Source organism: Misgurnus anguillicaudatus, chromosome 19 (genome assembly GCF_027580225.2).
Source record: "Misgurnus anguillicaudatus chromosome 19, ASM2758022v2, whole genome shotgun sequence".
Lineage (NCBI taxonomy): Eukaryota > Metazoa > Chordata > Actinopteri > Cypriniformes > Cobitidae > Misgurnus > Misgurnus anguillicaudatus.
This window is the reverse complement of record NC_073355.2, coordinates 44,723,048-44,739,705: the sequence shown is the minus strand read 5'-3', so window position 1 is coordinate 44,739,705 and position 16,658 is coordinate 44,723,048. Positions and strand designations below refer to the sequence as shown.

Below are 16,658 nucleotides of genomic sequence, written 5' to 3'. Positions count from 1 at the left end.
GCTACTTTGGGCTAGTTTTAAGTAGCAGTTGGGGGGGGGGTTTACTGCGAAAACTGGAAACCTTGAGCTGGTAGCTGATTTGTTGTTTGGATCAGCAAATAATCAGCTACGACCCAACTAAATTTCAACTAATGTTACACTTAAACGTTTTTGTAAACGCTTATGTATGGTTATTTTTGGCTGTCAGAGGGGGGTTTTAAACTCACCTGAAAAATAGACGTTCCCAGGTGCTAAAAGGCAAATGGAAGACAGCATTAGTATTAAATTAGCATTAGCAAACCATAACTCATTTGTGCTCAATTCTTAAAGGTGCAGTGTGTAAATTTTAGCGGAATCTAGTGGTAAGGTTGCGAATTGCAATCAACGGCTTAGTCCACGGCTCAACCCTCGCTTTTGAAACACATAGAGAAGCTACGTTAGCTGCCACCGGACAAACATGTCATTATCTAAAACAACTTAGGAAAAAAATTGTCCTTTAAGGGCTTCTGTAGAAAAATTGCAGCACAAAATGGCGTCTTCCATGTAAGGAGACCCTCGGAGTATGTAGATAAAAAGGTCTCGTTCTAAGGTAATAAACACATAACGGTTCATTATAAAAGGTCTTTATACACCCCTGATAATATAGTTTTGTATATTATTTAGCATTTCTGTCAAAAGATCCTTCTAAAAATTACACACTGCACCTTTAAACACACTTATTTTATACTTCATAAACCCTTGTGATGACAAAACATTTAGGGACGGTTTCCTGGACATGGCTTATCCTATTCCCAGACAAAAATGTCTGTTTGAGCTGCTTTAATTTAAAAACACCTTGTTCTGTTTAATTTTAACATATTTCGTTGACATCGTTTTGTCTTGATATGTACACCTGTAGTGTTTATTGTAAAGTATGTTTGTAAAAACCTTTTAAATGACCTAATATTAATATGGCATAGTCCCGAATAACCCAAACCCTGTCCGGGAAACCGCCCCTTAGTGTATAATGTGTGTATTGTGTAAACCTGCAGGGAGGACTCCAGAGCACGCTAAGAAACGTGAGTCCGGCCAGCGTCGCCAGGCTTGAACGCATCCAGAAACTGAGCATACAGAAGTTACAGTACTGGATGATGGCTATTATGACGGCACAGCAGTTGAACATGGTGAACTGAGGAACAGAAGTGAATACAAATTATGCAAACTAATCACAGTTCATTCCTGCATAAACTTGATGGATTATTATAGTAAATCAAATATTTTTATGACATTTTATAAATACAGTAATGTATCATCAATTCAAATTTTACGTTTAAAATTGTTTAATTGTGCATTTTTTTTTTTTTTTGAGCGGGCACAAAGGGATGCACCCTACACAGGGGGGAGGTCATGCCAAAAAGTTTCTGTCAGGAAGAAGGTCGAAAAATCCAGCATAAGCTTTATGGGAAACCTTTGAGGAACCAATATGTATGTGTGAGGAACCAATATGTATCTTTGAGGAACTAATGTGTATCTTTAAGGAACCAATATGTACCTTTGAGGTACTATTATGCACTTTTTTAGGTACACCGTTATGAATTAACCATGGTTTTACTACAGTTAAAACCAAAAAACCATGGTACTACACTTGTACCACAAAAAAACATGGTTCATTTTCCTAAGGGCCACGGTGTACAATTTGAAAGGGTACCGCCCCGGTGACAGCTTCTGAGAGTGTTGAACTTTAAAAGCATTCGCACTGACAGAATGACGAAACAATAAATACTGTGTGCTATGCTGAATGTGTTTTCTTAAACCTTTCCTATTTTTAAGCAATGAACTTTATGTAAAGCAGAATTTTTTCCCAATAAATTCTCTTTTATGAACTCCAAGTGAAAAGCATTTTTCTGAAGTTTTCCACATTGTTTTTTAGGAACATGTCTCAATATTAAAACAATAAACTTGAAACAGCAGTCAGCATTACATTTGACATGAAACCAAGACTGCACACCGCACGGCATTACTGAATCATATTGTGCTTTAAGAGACAATTCCAGTGACAACCACTGGAAAACTCCTGAAGGTAGACGGAAAATTGGATGCAGATCAGAACGGATCATTTTTCAGGAAAAGGATCTATATGAGAACAGGACAAAATGTTCTAATCAAAGCCCAACTGCCCATCTGCGAACTTCAAATATAGCTTTCATGAAAGTCTTTATGCAAACTAATAGAAAAGGCCAACAATGAACAAAGACTCCACAATTAAAACAAACGCATTGTGAAAATAATGTAAATTGTATAATAGATTGTTAGAGTTCTTTAGTTAATATTATTGAATTTTCATTGCAGACTTGAGAAATCTAAGCTTGTTTTGTGAAGTTGTTGTGATCTCTTCTGAATCTCTAACATTCATGTTTCTGGGTCTTTTTCCTCAGGAGAAACATCTGAGACACATGAGACTTAAGCAAAAGTTTGCTACTCATTGCTGAGATATTAAAGAAATCTCATCTGTGCTTTTTCCTTTTAAATGGATTCTCGGAATGCTTTAAAAGGGAAATTTCACAAGACTTTTTTAAAGATATCAAATAAATCTTTGGTGTCTCCAGAGTGTGTATGTGAAGTTTTAGCTCAAAATACCACATAAATAATTTATTATAGCATGTTAAAAATTCCAGTTTGTAGGTGTGAGCAAAAGTGTGCTGTTTTTGGGTGTGTCCTTTAAAATGCAAATGAGCTGATCTCTGCACTAAATGGCAGTGGCATGGTTGGATAGTGCAGGTTAAGGGGCTGTATTATCCCCTTCTGACATCACAAGGGGAGCCAAATTTCAATTACCTATTTTTTCACATTGCTGCAGAGAATGGTTTACCAAAACTTCTTTTTCACATTTTATAGGTTGATAGAAGCACTGAGGACCAAATTATAGCACTTAAACATTGAAAAGGTCAGATTTTCATGATATGTACCTTTAAAATCAAATTTTTGATTTAGCAGATGATCTGGATATTTTTTATTCCACAGCTAAGTGCAAATAGCAATAGTAAAAACTAACACTTAAAACACTAATATTGTCACTTTACACTAAGATATTAGTGAAATTATTATATTTTCTTAGCTATATGCTATTGACAGTAGGTAAAATTAAAGGATTAGTCCATTTTCTTAAAAGAAAAATCCAGATAATTTACTCACCACCATGTCATCCAAAATGTTGATGTCTTTCTTTGTTCAGTTGAGAAGAAATTATGTTTTTTGAGGAAAACATTGCAGGATTTTTCCAATTTTAATGGACTTTAATAGAGCCCAACATTCAACACTCAACTCAACACATAACAGTTTTTTTCAACGGAGTTTCAAAGGACTATAAACAATCCCAAACGATGCATAAGTTCTTATCTAGCGAAACGATTGTCATTTTTGAAACTTTTCGTCTACGTCCGGTCCAGCGGGACCTAACGTAAATGCGTAGTGACGTAGGGAGGTCACGTGTTACATATATAAAACGCACATTTGCGGATCATTTTAAACAATAAACTGACACACAGACATTAATTAGTATCAGTTGACATACAACAACGTCGGAACGGTCCTCTTTCAACCACTTGTAAACACTGGGGCGGAGTTTCGCGTTCGTCCTCTGTGACTTCTTGACGTTATGACGTATTGCGTGGGGTCACGCTGGCGCATCACGACCGGATCTACATGACGAGAAGTTGTACTTTAAAAGTGTATATTTGTTATTTTTTTTGTCAAAAATGACCATCGTTTTGCTAGATAAGACCCTTATGCCTCGTTTGGGATCGTTTATAGTCATTTGAAACTCCGTTGAAAAAACTGTTAAGTGTTAAGTATTAAATGTTGGGCTCTATTAAAGTCCATTAAAATGAGAAAAATCCTGCAATGTTTTCCTCAAAAAACATAATTTCTTCTCGAGTCAACAAAGAAAGACATCAACATCTTGGATGACATGGTGGTGAGTAAATTATCTGGATTTTTCTTTTAAGAAAATGGACTAATCCTTTAAGTGTTATTTAAAAGGAATATTCCACTTTCATAAATTAAAAAAATCCCAATAATTGACCCACACCCATGTCATCCAAGATGTTTATGTCTGTCTTTCTTCAGTCGAGAAGAAATAATTTTTTTGTTGAGGAAAACATTCCAGGATTTTTCTCCATATAAATGGACCTCAACAGTTTTAATGCAGCTTCAAAGGCCTCTAAACGACCCCAACCTAGGCATAAGGGTCTTATCTAGCGAAACCATCGTAATTTTCGACAAAATAAGTACTTTTAAACCACAACTTCTCGTCTTGTGTGACATGCCAGCATGACCTTATACATAATCACGTAGAAAGGTCACGCATGATGTAACTAACTTCAGTGTTTACAAGTGTGGATAAAGAGGATCTTTCTGACATAGTTGAGGAATGATACTAAATAATGTCTTTGGGCTCTATCTTACACCCGGCGCAATGCAGCGCAATGCGCGACGCAAGTGTCTTTCGCTAGTTTCCACCCTAATTTTCACGTTTAGCGCCGCGTTGTTTAAATAGCAAATGCATTTGCGCCCCCTTTGCGCCCATGGGCGTTCTGGTCTGAAAAACGAGGTGTGTTCAGGCGCATTGTTGGCGCGTTGCTATTTTGAGGCAACTAAAATAGACTACGCCATTGACCAACAAAAACCTGGTCTAAAGTCTAAAGTCAATGGCGCAATATGTTTTATGTTATTTAAAGAGCGCATAAGTAATATGCACCTATAAACGGGAGGACAACGCGGGTTTGCTTATCACAAAGTACATGAATGCACAGCAGCACAAAAATGCTTTAAAATATGAAAGATTAAAGGATTGAATTTAAGAGATTATTATTGAGTCTCTTGGACATATTTATAAATGAGGACTGATTATGAGACGTTAGAAGGCGCAAAGAGCTGCTTTACCTGCAGCCTGATAAGTAAATAAATGCTTTGCTTTAAACAAATCCGTCTGTTTTTAAATGTTTTTTTTTAATGCTACCTCATGGATTTATTGTATATGATGTACCTGTGGATATGGCGAGATGAGAAACATTTGTAAGTAATGCTTAAAAAAACTCTTTGCTGAAAAAACCGCTGTCCAAAGTGCTGAAACGTGAGGAGAGCCGTTTGTAATTTCTTTATCTCCTGTTTGTTACAAATAAAGTATTTTTAGAGTACAAACCTTATCTTACATACTTGTAAATTATTTTTTGATGATATTGGATAGCCATACATTTAAAGCAATTACAAGCCTGCTTTTTACTTCCATGACTAAAAGAAAACGGGTTTTAAAGGTTTTAATAAAAAAATAACAATTTCAATACAAGTGAAAAACAACACAATTATTTAACATTAATCTTAAACTGGGGATCTTCTTCCTCCGCTTAGTTTTTCAGTTTACAAAGTCCGTCATCTAAATAGGGATTAGACATAGCGCCAGCGCAACTTGCTTTTAAAGGGAATGAGAGCTGTGACTCTCATTGGTTTACTGCACGTTACGCCCAAAATACTCCCATTACAATAGGACCTACCCTTTTCGACCATGCGCTCGGCGCAAAAACGATTTTTCCCGTCGTTAAATTAGCAAAAGCGGATTCGGACACGCCCATTTAGACGTTGCGTTGTGCGCTTTAGACAATGCGCTTAGATCGTTAAAATAGGGCCCTTTGTGTCAGTTTAAAATGATACGCAAGTGTGCACTTCATATAGGTAACACAACTGGCGCATGATCACACGGCTAGTGCAAGACAAGAAGTTGTGGTTTAATAGTACATAATTTTTTGGGGGGGCAAAAATGATGACCTTTTCACTTCATAAGACCCTTATGGCTCGGTTGGGATCAATATATGTGAAAATGAGGACAAATCCTAGAATGCTTTCCTCAAAAAAACGTAATTTCTTCTCGAAAAAGACATAAACATCTTGGATGACGGAGGTGAGTCAATAATCAGGTTTTAATTTTATGAAAGTGGAGTATTCCTTTAATAAATAAAATGATAAAATTTTGCAATAAGTGTAAATAGTAATTAGATGCTATTTATATTGCCAGATATTTGCACCTCAGTATTTTTGTAGATGAAAAGGATGCAATAATAACAACGGAGTGTAAATAATTATATATATTTAGGGAGTAAAGTGAGGTCGGCAAAAGACGGATTTGGACCAGTGACATTGTGTTAAAAGCCAGTTCCACTAATGTCTGCTTTCTGTTTGCTGGTGTAGCAGACCCACCAGCTTGACCAGCTTTGCAAGGCCTGGAGGACCGGCTTAAACCAGCTACTGCCACCTTAAACCAGCTACCAGATCATGCTGGTCTTAGCTGGATTTTTCGGTAAGGATGTAAACAAATGTGACCCTGGACCACAAAACATAAGTCGCACGGGTATGTTTGTAGCAATAACCAAAAATACTTTGTATTTGTCAAAATAATAGATTATTTATGCCAAAAAAAAAAACAAATGTACAACCAAATATGTCCTATCCTAACAAACCACACATCAATGGAAAGTTGTTTATTCATATAATATGATATATTAATCTTATTTTTAAAAACAGCGCCCTTTATGACTGGATGTGGTACAGGGTCACAAATAATACTTTTAGACATCTATGTAAAAACTCTCTACAACCTCTTTTGCATACCTGGATGGATTGATGCATACTGCATGTAATATGAGAGAAGACGGCCACAGCAGGTAATGACACCAGGACCGCTCCTATCATGTGACGAGGAACCCAACCAGAGATGGCCCACAGGAGGGTTCTGGTGCAGTCCAGAACCATATCCAGATAAAACGCTCTTCTACATAGATACACAATGAGATTTTATTAGGACAGTACAAAACAGATATGTGCAATTGTGTAATTTATGTGTTATGTATACAGTTTATTGTAAGTTCTGGTCCTTAATGCTGATTGGTTAACAGCTATTCACAATGAAGCAAGTGCTGTGCTCCTATTGGTTGTATATTTATAGGGTGTCATTGAAGCAATCACACTGCTGAACTGTGCCCCCTTTGCAAACTAAAGGGACTTTTGGACATTTAGTTAGTTACCAGAACAAGTACTAGGAAGATTTCCAGAGAACTAAATATTCCCCAGTACCATTTTCCTGGTTGCATTCGCACCACCATGCAGTCGGGACATACTCCCGGTTGTAAAAAAAAAAAACACCCCATAGGTGCAAACATTCTAAAAAAACTGTAGTCCCACAGATAGTTTGGGTACTATGAAAAGGTTCCCAGTGTGCGAAAGGCCCTTAAAGGGATAGTTCACCCAAAAATGATCATTCTGTCATCATTTACTCACTTTCATGTTGTTTTAAGTCTGCATGAGTTTCTTTACTCTGTTTAAAGGTGGAGTGCACAATGTTTGAAAGCCAATGTTGATATTTGAAATCACCTAAACAAACACGCCCCTACCCCAATAGAATCTGGACCTTCTTTTAAAAGACCCGCCCCACACATACGCAACCCTGCAAGGATGTCGGTTAGTAGACACGCTCCTTACTACTGATTGGCTATAAGTGTGTTTTGGTAGTCGGCCCGTCTCCTTTTCCAAAGCGTTTTTCAAACATTGTGCACTCCGCCTTTAACACAAAAGAAGATATTTTAATAAATGATGATATCCACATACTATGAAAATCAATGGATGCCATACCATCAACCAGTGTTCGAATTATGTCAGAGCTTATGGGGGTCCCCTACCTAAGCCCCACCCCCTGTCCAAGCCCCACCCCCCTCATTATAGGGTCGCTTTAATTTGACAAAGTAATATGTGATCCTGGATCAACAATCATCTGATCCTGGTTTTAATCAAAGAAACCCCAAAATACCCTTAAAAACGTTTTTACCCCTCAAATACGTGTGAAACACTGCAAGGTCAGAAATTTTAAACAGAATAGGGGAGAAACAGGGTGGACCTCAATGCCTACTCTCAAATTATATATTTTTACTAGTAGTGGTTAAATGGATTACATTGAGTTTTTTAAATCATAGATCAAATAATTTTCGGATCAGCAAAACTGGGGCTAGGAAAATAAAATAAGAACAAATTAAGAAATGATGAGCATATAAAAATAGAAAAGAACATAAGTTACAAATAAAGTAAGATCTAACAGTAGTATTTAGGTACATAAATAGAATCAAATGAATAATAACACTGTCTTCTTTATTATATAAATTAAATATAATTAATCTTTTTAAAGCTACAGAAGTGATTTTCCTTTTTTTTCTGTTGTTTAATTAATATAAATGACAGAAACACAAGCAGATTTGACTTCTTTCTGAACTGTTTGTACTCACTTTAAGACATAACTGAATGTTTTTATGAGAATAGGTACCAAGACTGTGGGATTTCAAAATAATTTTGTGTTTGCATGCTTTAGAATCGCGCGTCTCTGTGCGTCCGCTTATGAGTGTGCGTCCATTTGAGTATGTGTGTGCGTCATTGCCTGTGCACACACAAAACAGCTCACTTTAACATCTTGCGCATGTTAACATTTGCAAAGTTTAAAACCACACATGCAAAAGATAAGCTTTCTATAAATAGTTACTTATTTCTGAATGATGCGTATTTAAGCGATTAGTATTAAAGACACTATCATTTATTATCATTTATGCGTGATTTCTTCTGCTTTCCCAATAAAATATTTTGTGTTTCTTTTGACTTGGTGGACCAGCTGTCAATTTGAGTGAGTAGCCTCGCCACTGTTATGAAATAATAGTTTAAGAAGAATAAAAAACCCTAAAGATAACTAAACATTCTTACCGTCACTGAGGTGAATATAATCCACACGACACGCAGATAGAGACATTAACTCGTCTGTCAATTCCTCCAGAAAACAGCATGAGGCGCACTTGCGAGTTTATATTTATTTCAGACAGAAATCTTTTGAATTAGTTTATTGTGAAATTGGGACAAATAACGGACAGTAGCCTATCGCTTTGTGACAGCGCAACATGAGAATTTTAAACTCATGTTGTTTTTTAATTTTAATAAAAACTAGGGACCCCCCCAGACCCCCTTCAATTCGAACACTGCCATCAACTGTGTGCTGACTATTCTTTATCTAAATATCCTCTTTTGTGTTCATTAAAATAAGGAAACTCATACAGGTTTACAACAACATGAGGATGGGTAAATGATGACAGAATTAATCTCTTTAAGATTAACAGCAAGCACTTCTCACAATGCATCCTGAAAAGTTTTGGGTCACACTCACCGGACAGCCAACATCAGGGCCAGACATTCAAGTACAGCTGAAACTGCTGCCACGATGAGCGCAGGAGTGGGCAGCGGCTGATGGGTAACCAGCGGGCGCAGTAAACAAGCCAATGAAAGAGCCAGAAGAACAAAACAACACAGGAGCATGTCCAGAAATGAGCTGAATGTCGGACTGGCAAAAGTCTGGACAGGAGCCTGCGTCTTTACCTGAGATAGAGACAAAATGAAAGAAAAAAGAATAAAAGAAAGAAAAGAGAGAAAAGATATTAATGGTTTTACTTTTTTAATGTCATGCCATCTTCTATGGCTATGTTCAAATTGTGACCTTGGTTTAATTATTACCAATAAAACTAAAGTTATTTAAGATTAGTTTTTTTAAATGTGTTAAGGGTATAGTTCACCCCAAAACAAAAAATCTGTCATAATTTTCTGACCCTCATGTTGTGCTAAACCGGTACGAATTTCTTTATTTGGCTAAACCCAAAAAATATATATTTTGTTAAGTGATGGTAAGCACACAGTTTACAGTAGTGGGGGCGAAAGTACAATTTTTCAGAAAAACTTAATTTTAAAAGGTAATGTTTTAGACAGATATATATTTTTACTGTGGTCAATAACTCACAAGTCTTTCAATACCACGTGGAATTTTGTAAAAATGTAAAACAACTTCAGTTTAATTTCACTTTAAACATAAGTAGTGAATTGTTACTTTCGACCCCACCTGCAGGGATGAAAGTAACACAACAAAACAAGATGGATTTTTGTGTTACACTTGTTTTTATTAAATATACATGAATATGATCTCGTTAATATGTAACTGCAAACTTTTTATGTCATTTATCTTTGTAAAAAATAATGAAATTACATTTTCATTTTACATTTCAGATTTATCAAATGTTTCAAAAGCAACCAACAGTACAAACTTAAATTGTTGAGAATAAACAAATTTTCAACAATTTGAACATTGAAATTAAATTAAATCAAATTAGAATAATATAAATGTTCAACATATACAACAGTATTAGCAGCGGGACGAAAGTAACAAGTGTAACTTTCGCCCCGACAGGATCTTCTTACATTTAAACCCAATTTACTTTTATTTTGAAAAAATTTACCAATTTAAAATCCAATTTTCACTTTTTACTGTAATTAGATTTCTTTACTTATAAAATTGAGAAAACCTGTTGTGTAAAAAAAATTATGTAAGCAATTTCCATACTGTTACATATCCTCTGGTACGTAAAGTTGTTTTGACGTATGTCGTATGTAGGCATATGTGTACCGGACGATACACAACAGTATGGGAATTGCTTAATTTTTTTAACGTAACAGGTTTCCTCAAATCTTTAAGTAAAGTCAACTAAGCATTTTTATAAATCAGTCCTTCCAGAAAAACGCAGAGTTTTTTTGTGATTGTTGCGGGCAAAAATCCTCGATTTTGCGGCACATTTTCTTAAAAAGTGCGATGGAATATGCGGGATATTTATGCAATTTATGCGATGGAATTGCGGGAATTTGCGAAAATTGCGGAACTTGCAAAAGCTGCAATGATGTTCACGTCATATAATCACGTCACTTCATAACGTTCCCATGGCAATAGAGGACACGGCTGCGCTTTTTGAAAAGTAAATGCAACATTTTTCAACTTTCTGCAAATATATATGTGACTTTTTGCTACGAAAATGCGGAGATTTGAAATCATGCAAGCCCCGTATACTTTGTGCGCGGAAATATGTAATTAATGTGGCGAAAGTGCGTCGTATTTGGAAAAATGCAGCCCCGCATAAATATGCGGACTTTGGCTGATTATGCAATATATAGCGCGATCGCACAATCGCGTTTTTCTGGAGGGACTGATAAATATGTATATATTTTTTCAACTTTAGGTAAAACATGTAAGTCGATAAAGTTTACTTTTTTTAGGTGTAACTAATTAAAGTAATTTTTTTAATCCAACTTTTACTTTTTACTGTGTGTAATGTTAACAGTTACATCTTTTGAAAATGTAAATTTCTTAAAAATGTATTAGTAAATGCTGAAACTGAGATTTGTCTTGCATTAATGAAAATAAGAACGACAAAATGATGAAATGTGTTTTGTGTAACAGGTGGAAAATACAGCTAAATCATTCAATAATGTCACAGGGTCAAAAATATATTTTTAGTAAAAACATTTTTATTGTCAGTATGGTTAATATTTTGCATTCACCTGCCCTTTGTACAATTAATTTTGGACTTTTGCATGTATGCACCTCAAAATAAAACCACTAGAGGGCAACACAGACAACACAACACATCTGTCCTCATCTGGCCCTGTCAATGTAAGTCCTCTACATCAGCAGTGTTTATGTACAAATCACACAACCTGTAAAAATCACTTATTAGCATTATAAGTGCTGACCAGACGAGTAATGAAACAAAGTTAACTCACCTCCTCCTGGTAACTGGTCCTATAAGCCGACTCCAAGGACTTATCGATGAAAGTGTGGCTTAACTTGTTGATGGGTGGTTTGAAAAAGTAATCTTTCATCAGACTGCAAAGTCAAAAAACAAGGAGACGAGTGAATGGCAGTGATTTACCAGGGCGGGTGGTTAGTAAACAGCACACAGGTTCAATAACAAACACACATTGTCTATTTAGTGAATTCACCTCTGACCCTTTAAAGAGAAAGAGGATGAAAATGGATTGCCCTGTGTGCATCATAGAAAGGTACAGTACAGTACATCAAACGCCCCAGTGGGAACAGATCCGCCTCCTCGCGCGGACTTTAAACAATAACATTCCATCTTATCTGACATTTCTGTCCCAGCGGGCCTCGTCCTTATACAACCTATACTGCTGATATTTCTAACCTGTCCTCCTTTATCACATCCACAAAGTGAGCGTCGCTCCTCTCACGGAAGTTTTTGGAGCGCAGCGGGATGAGGGCGGAATGATCCATCGTTCCCATGCTGCCGATGCCGGCTCCCCATTTCTTTTCCTTTTCCTGTAGCATCTCGCACAGGGACGTCTGACTGTGGGCCAGGGGCTGCGGACTCAACAGCCCATTAAGGGTTTTCGGGTTTTTGCCTGAAGGTCCCTATAGATTCAGATGGAAGATTTAAAGCAGGAAAGAACTGCAGCACGTGTTGTTAATATGGGGGCATTTAAATACAGTATATATTTGTTCACATTGTCTTATATTTGATGAAGTTTATTGTTATTTTTATTTAAAGGTGCAGTGTGTAATCTCTTGAATGGATCTCTTGAAACAAATGCAAAATAATATACAAAACTATATTATCAGGGGTGTATAAAGACCTTTTAAAATGAACCGTTATGTTTTTATAACCTTAGAATGAGACGTTTTATCTACATACACAGAGGGTCCCCTTACATGGAAGCCGCCATTTTGTGCCGCCATGTTTCTACAGAAGCCCTTAACAGACAAACCTTTTTACTAAGTTGTCTCCGACGATGAAATGTTTGTCCGGTGGTGGCTATCGTAGCTTCTTTATGCATTTCAAAAGCGAGGGTTGGGCAGTGGACTAAGCAGTTCGTTGCAATTTGCAACCTCACCACTAGATGCCGCTAAAATGTACACACTGCACCTTTAAGTTGAAACAATCTGTATTGTAAAAATCGCTATAAAAATATAGTGGTTTTCAGGACAGGGTTTAGATCCAGGACTAGGCCTTAGTTATATTAGGACATTTAAGTGTGCATCTTGAGAAAAAACAATGCCACAGATATATGTTAAGATATGTCAGTACAAGATGTTTTTAAATGATCTCAAACATGCATTTTATTGTGGGACTAGGATAAGCCCTGTCCGGGAAACCGTCCCAAAGTCATTCATTATATTGTAATTTTGTGTACTTAATAGTATGGCATACAGATGGTGTTTTGATAAAATGTACACTCGAAAAAATGCTGGGTTAATTTCAACCTGACGTTGGATCAAATTTTTCTATTTGAACCAACAAGGGGTTAAAACAACCCAGCGTAGGTTAAAATTACAACCCAACAGGTTATCAGCCAGATTCATGAACATAAATGCACATGTAAATGTTTTGAATCTCAAAATAATGTATAATAATCTCTTGTATTAAATGCTGGCTGTCTGTCTGAATGCCGCGTTACTGAAAATTTTAGGAGCGCAAGCAGAACATTTAGGGGCACACCTTAAATCAACCAAATTAAAGGAGCGGTGAATCAAAAACTCAATTTTAACTTGATCATTTGTTATATAAGAGGTCATCATACTTAACTTAACATCCTGCAAGTTTCAGAACTGAAAACGTCCGTGCTACTGAAATATAACCGTTTTTGGCACCAAGCCAGCTAAACACTCCAGTGAAAAATTCGGAAATCTATGACGTCAAAGTAGAATTGAAACACCTCCCCATAACCAAAAGGACAAGTCTACTTTTGTAGCCCCGCCCACAGCTTCGCGTGACACACGTGTGTCTTAACGAGTAAACATGTCTTTAAAGATTGACAAATGTAACTAAAATGACTTTTAAATACATTTTTTCTGAGAGACTTTTATTTTGACGCGGTGATCTGTTATGATACCATGGAAACGCATTTTCGGTTGTGGAAGAACCGCGTGGGAACAACACAGAAGCTAAATACTTCAATTCGGAGGCTTGGAACTTAACATTAGCAATATGCTTGGATAAAGTTTGCTTTTGAAGAAGTTCCAGCTCGTGTGGGGAGCGTTTGTTAACGTTGTGGACATGGATTCATTTGTAAAGAAGTCGATGCTGGATTTGCAGAGAGACTCAGAAGCACCACTTATATTGGATCTGACAACAATGACACAGCAGTATAATTCACAGTAAGACATTTTACTTTATTTAAGTTACTGCGTTTCACTATTGCTTTGTTAAAAGAGATTGCTTGATATGTCCTGTTGTAACATCCGTGTCTAAACACGTTTGTTTGACTGTTTTAATTTACTAAAAACATTAAACGATTAATAAAGGTACAACACTTAACAATACGACTGTAATTTAAAGGTAGAAATATACAAAGTTAGTTATAAGGAAGGATTTATCAACCGCAGTTTAGATTCTGATGCCCGTTTACTGTGTTGTATACGTAATTTAGGCAAGTTGCGTTTGAAAGGTCAAACACTCAACAAAGCTTATTTATTATCATATAACTGTGGTATTTAACATTACGTGAATGTAAAAGCAACCTCACAAGCACAATAGAAATATACAAAGTTATTGATAAGGATTTATTAGCCGCAGTTTAGATTCGGATGCACGCTTACTGTGTTTTATACGTAATTTAGTCACGTCGAGTTTTGTTTCTACTTTAATATACGTATTGTCATTTATGTGTATCATGTTTAGCACCCAGAATCTTTTGTGTCTCAAACATATTTGTGTTCGGCTATTTTTATCACATTAATGTTTTTAAAACATTTCCCTACATGTAATGATGGGGAACGAAGCTGTCCAATCATAGCAGTGGGTGTTTACGTTCAGGTCTTCAATGCGGCCCGCCCCTTCAAACGAACCATTTCTCAAGACAGCCACTAATCCATGTTACAAAATAGCATTTTACTTATTGCTTTTGATGTTTTTGAATGTAAAAACCATGCGAACATCATAAGTAGACATCAGACAACAGTATAAAACAATAAAATCAACAAATTCACCGCCCCTTTAATACATATGTATTACTGACAAATACTTTGATTATATAAAAAAAACTTAACTTCCTATGCATTTATTGCGCATATCATTATGTACAATTGATGAAACTTTCAGAATAGGAAGTTGTGAACCAAAGAATGACTAATGTGAGCCTTAAGATAAACCAAAAGATACAATTACAACAAAAGGTAACCTACAACATATAAGCGAAATATACATGTCTTTTAAAACAGCCATAGAGATTCCCTGTGGATCCTAGATATAGAATCACTATAGTTAGGTTGTTATTGATTTGTTGTAGGTAACATGCATGATTTTATTAAACTATATATACAGAAAGTTATATCCAGTGTTATCCAGTTAGCATATTGTAATGAGATGAGTGTCTTATACATACTTGTATCCTTGTTTCTCGTCTTCTATCCAGTTTCACTGGCCAGGGCATCTAATGTCTAATGGTGCGTTCACACCAGATGCGAAAGAGGTGGCAAGCGAGAATTGACATGTTAAAGGTGACATAGAATGATTGAGTGGAGTATTTATCCTTGTTCTGTGATGTGACATGTAGACAAAAATGTTTTTGTTTGGGTCTGTAATGCCTTAGAAGCTTCCTTAAAACCTCTCTCACATAGCTCTATTAGGGTGGGGGATTTTAAACAAGTTGTTTTGCACCTATTTGGCTCCCCCTACTGGCTTAACTTGCAATCTCATTACTGATTGGCTGACTTTGCTGCCACTCAAAAAATGTAGCCAATTATTTTAAAGTGAAGGGGCAGTTAGATGCCTGTGATGTCATAAGCATCAGTTTTTCAGATTGGGCAGTTTTCTGGCTGACATTTCTAAAAGAGGAATTTCTATGAGACTGAGATGTTTAGCATGTTTAGCACTTTTTGTATGTTTGTGAATGTGGGTAGACTACCATTATTCAACAAAGACAAGGTAAAAATGGTTTTTCATTCTCTGTCCCCTTTAAGTCAATGCAAAGACGCAAATAGGCAATCTGCGACACGGTAAACGCAAATAGCGCAGAATGCACGGAAGGTTAACCAATCAGGAGCTTGCTCTGACAGTGACGTGATTACAGGAAGCGAGCGGAGGCAGAAAAACAAAACAACAATGGAGGACAATCATCATGACTACAATTTCACGGGCGAATGAAGAAAGTACACTCAAAATGTTCAAGCGTCCAACTATGCGCAAATAATGCATTTTTGCCGCCTCTTCTGCGTCTGGTGTGAACGCACAGTAAAGAGCCGTTCACATTAAAATGATAACTATATTCATGTTCACATTATAACGATAACTTTATGCTAATTCGCTCACGTGCAGGGCACTCGCGCAAATACTTGCCTTTAATGACATTGACTTTTATTGGATTGTTTTTGGTATTAATTAGGTTCTCCCGTTCTCTCTATCTCTCATCTTTGGGCTGTCTAATGACCCCGCGCCTTGTCGTGGTTCTTTGTGAGACGTGTTAAGATGTGTTCGACTTCATGCAAGGCTGAGTAGATCCATCAGTAGATCAAAACCTGGTCGCACATTCCGTTTTTGTCATGGGTGACCCGTGCCATCGCCCCCCAACAAACACATTAATTTGCACTAAACCAGCATTTTTTCTACCTTTGCACAAATGTATTTAAATAAAAATCTTTTTGCATATCATTTTCATTCATTTACAGCAGATTTAAGAGATGCACCTTGCTGTTGATGGACTTGTGATCCGGATCTGTGCAGCTGTTAAGAAGCAGTCCATCTTCTGAAGCCAACCCGCTACAGGAGGGACAGACGGACTGATGGACGCAAACA

General features: G+C 36.6%; 1 protein-coding gene across 1 annotated transcript in view; it reads right to left on the bottom strand.

Annotated features, from left to right (window-relative positions):
• The window catches only part of LOC141351186 (adenylate cyclase type 9-like), an 84,252-nt gene that overhangs the window by 5,674 nt on the left and 61,920 nt on the right, over positions 1-16,658 (bottom strand). The window contains exons 3-9 of the mRNA XM_073857746.1: positions 16,550-16,642; positions 12,054-12,280; positions 11,632-11,734; positions 9,200-9,408; positions 6,619-6,778; positions 1,005-1,147; positions 207-230 (exon numbers count right to left, since the gene is read on the bottom strand). Of these exons, the coding sequence (XP_073713847.1) occupies positions 207-230; positions 1,005-1,147; positions 6,619-6,778; positions 9,200-9,408; positions 11,632-11,734; positions 12,054-12,280; positions 16,550-16,642 (959 nt within the window). The remainder of the gene's footprint in view (positions 1-206; positions 231-1,004; positions 1,148-6,618; positions 6,779-9,199; positions 9,409-11,631; positions 11,735-12,053; positions 12,281-16,549; positions 16,643-16,658) is intronic.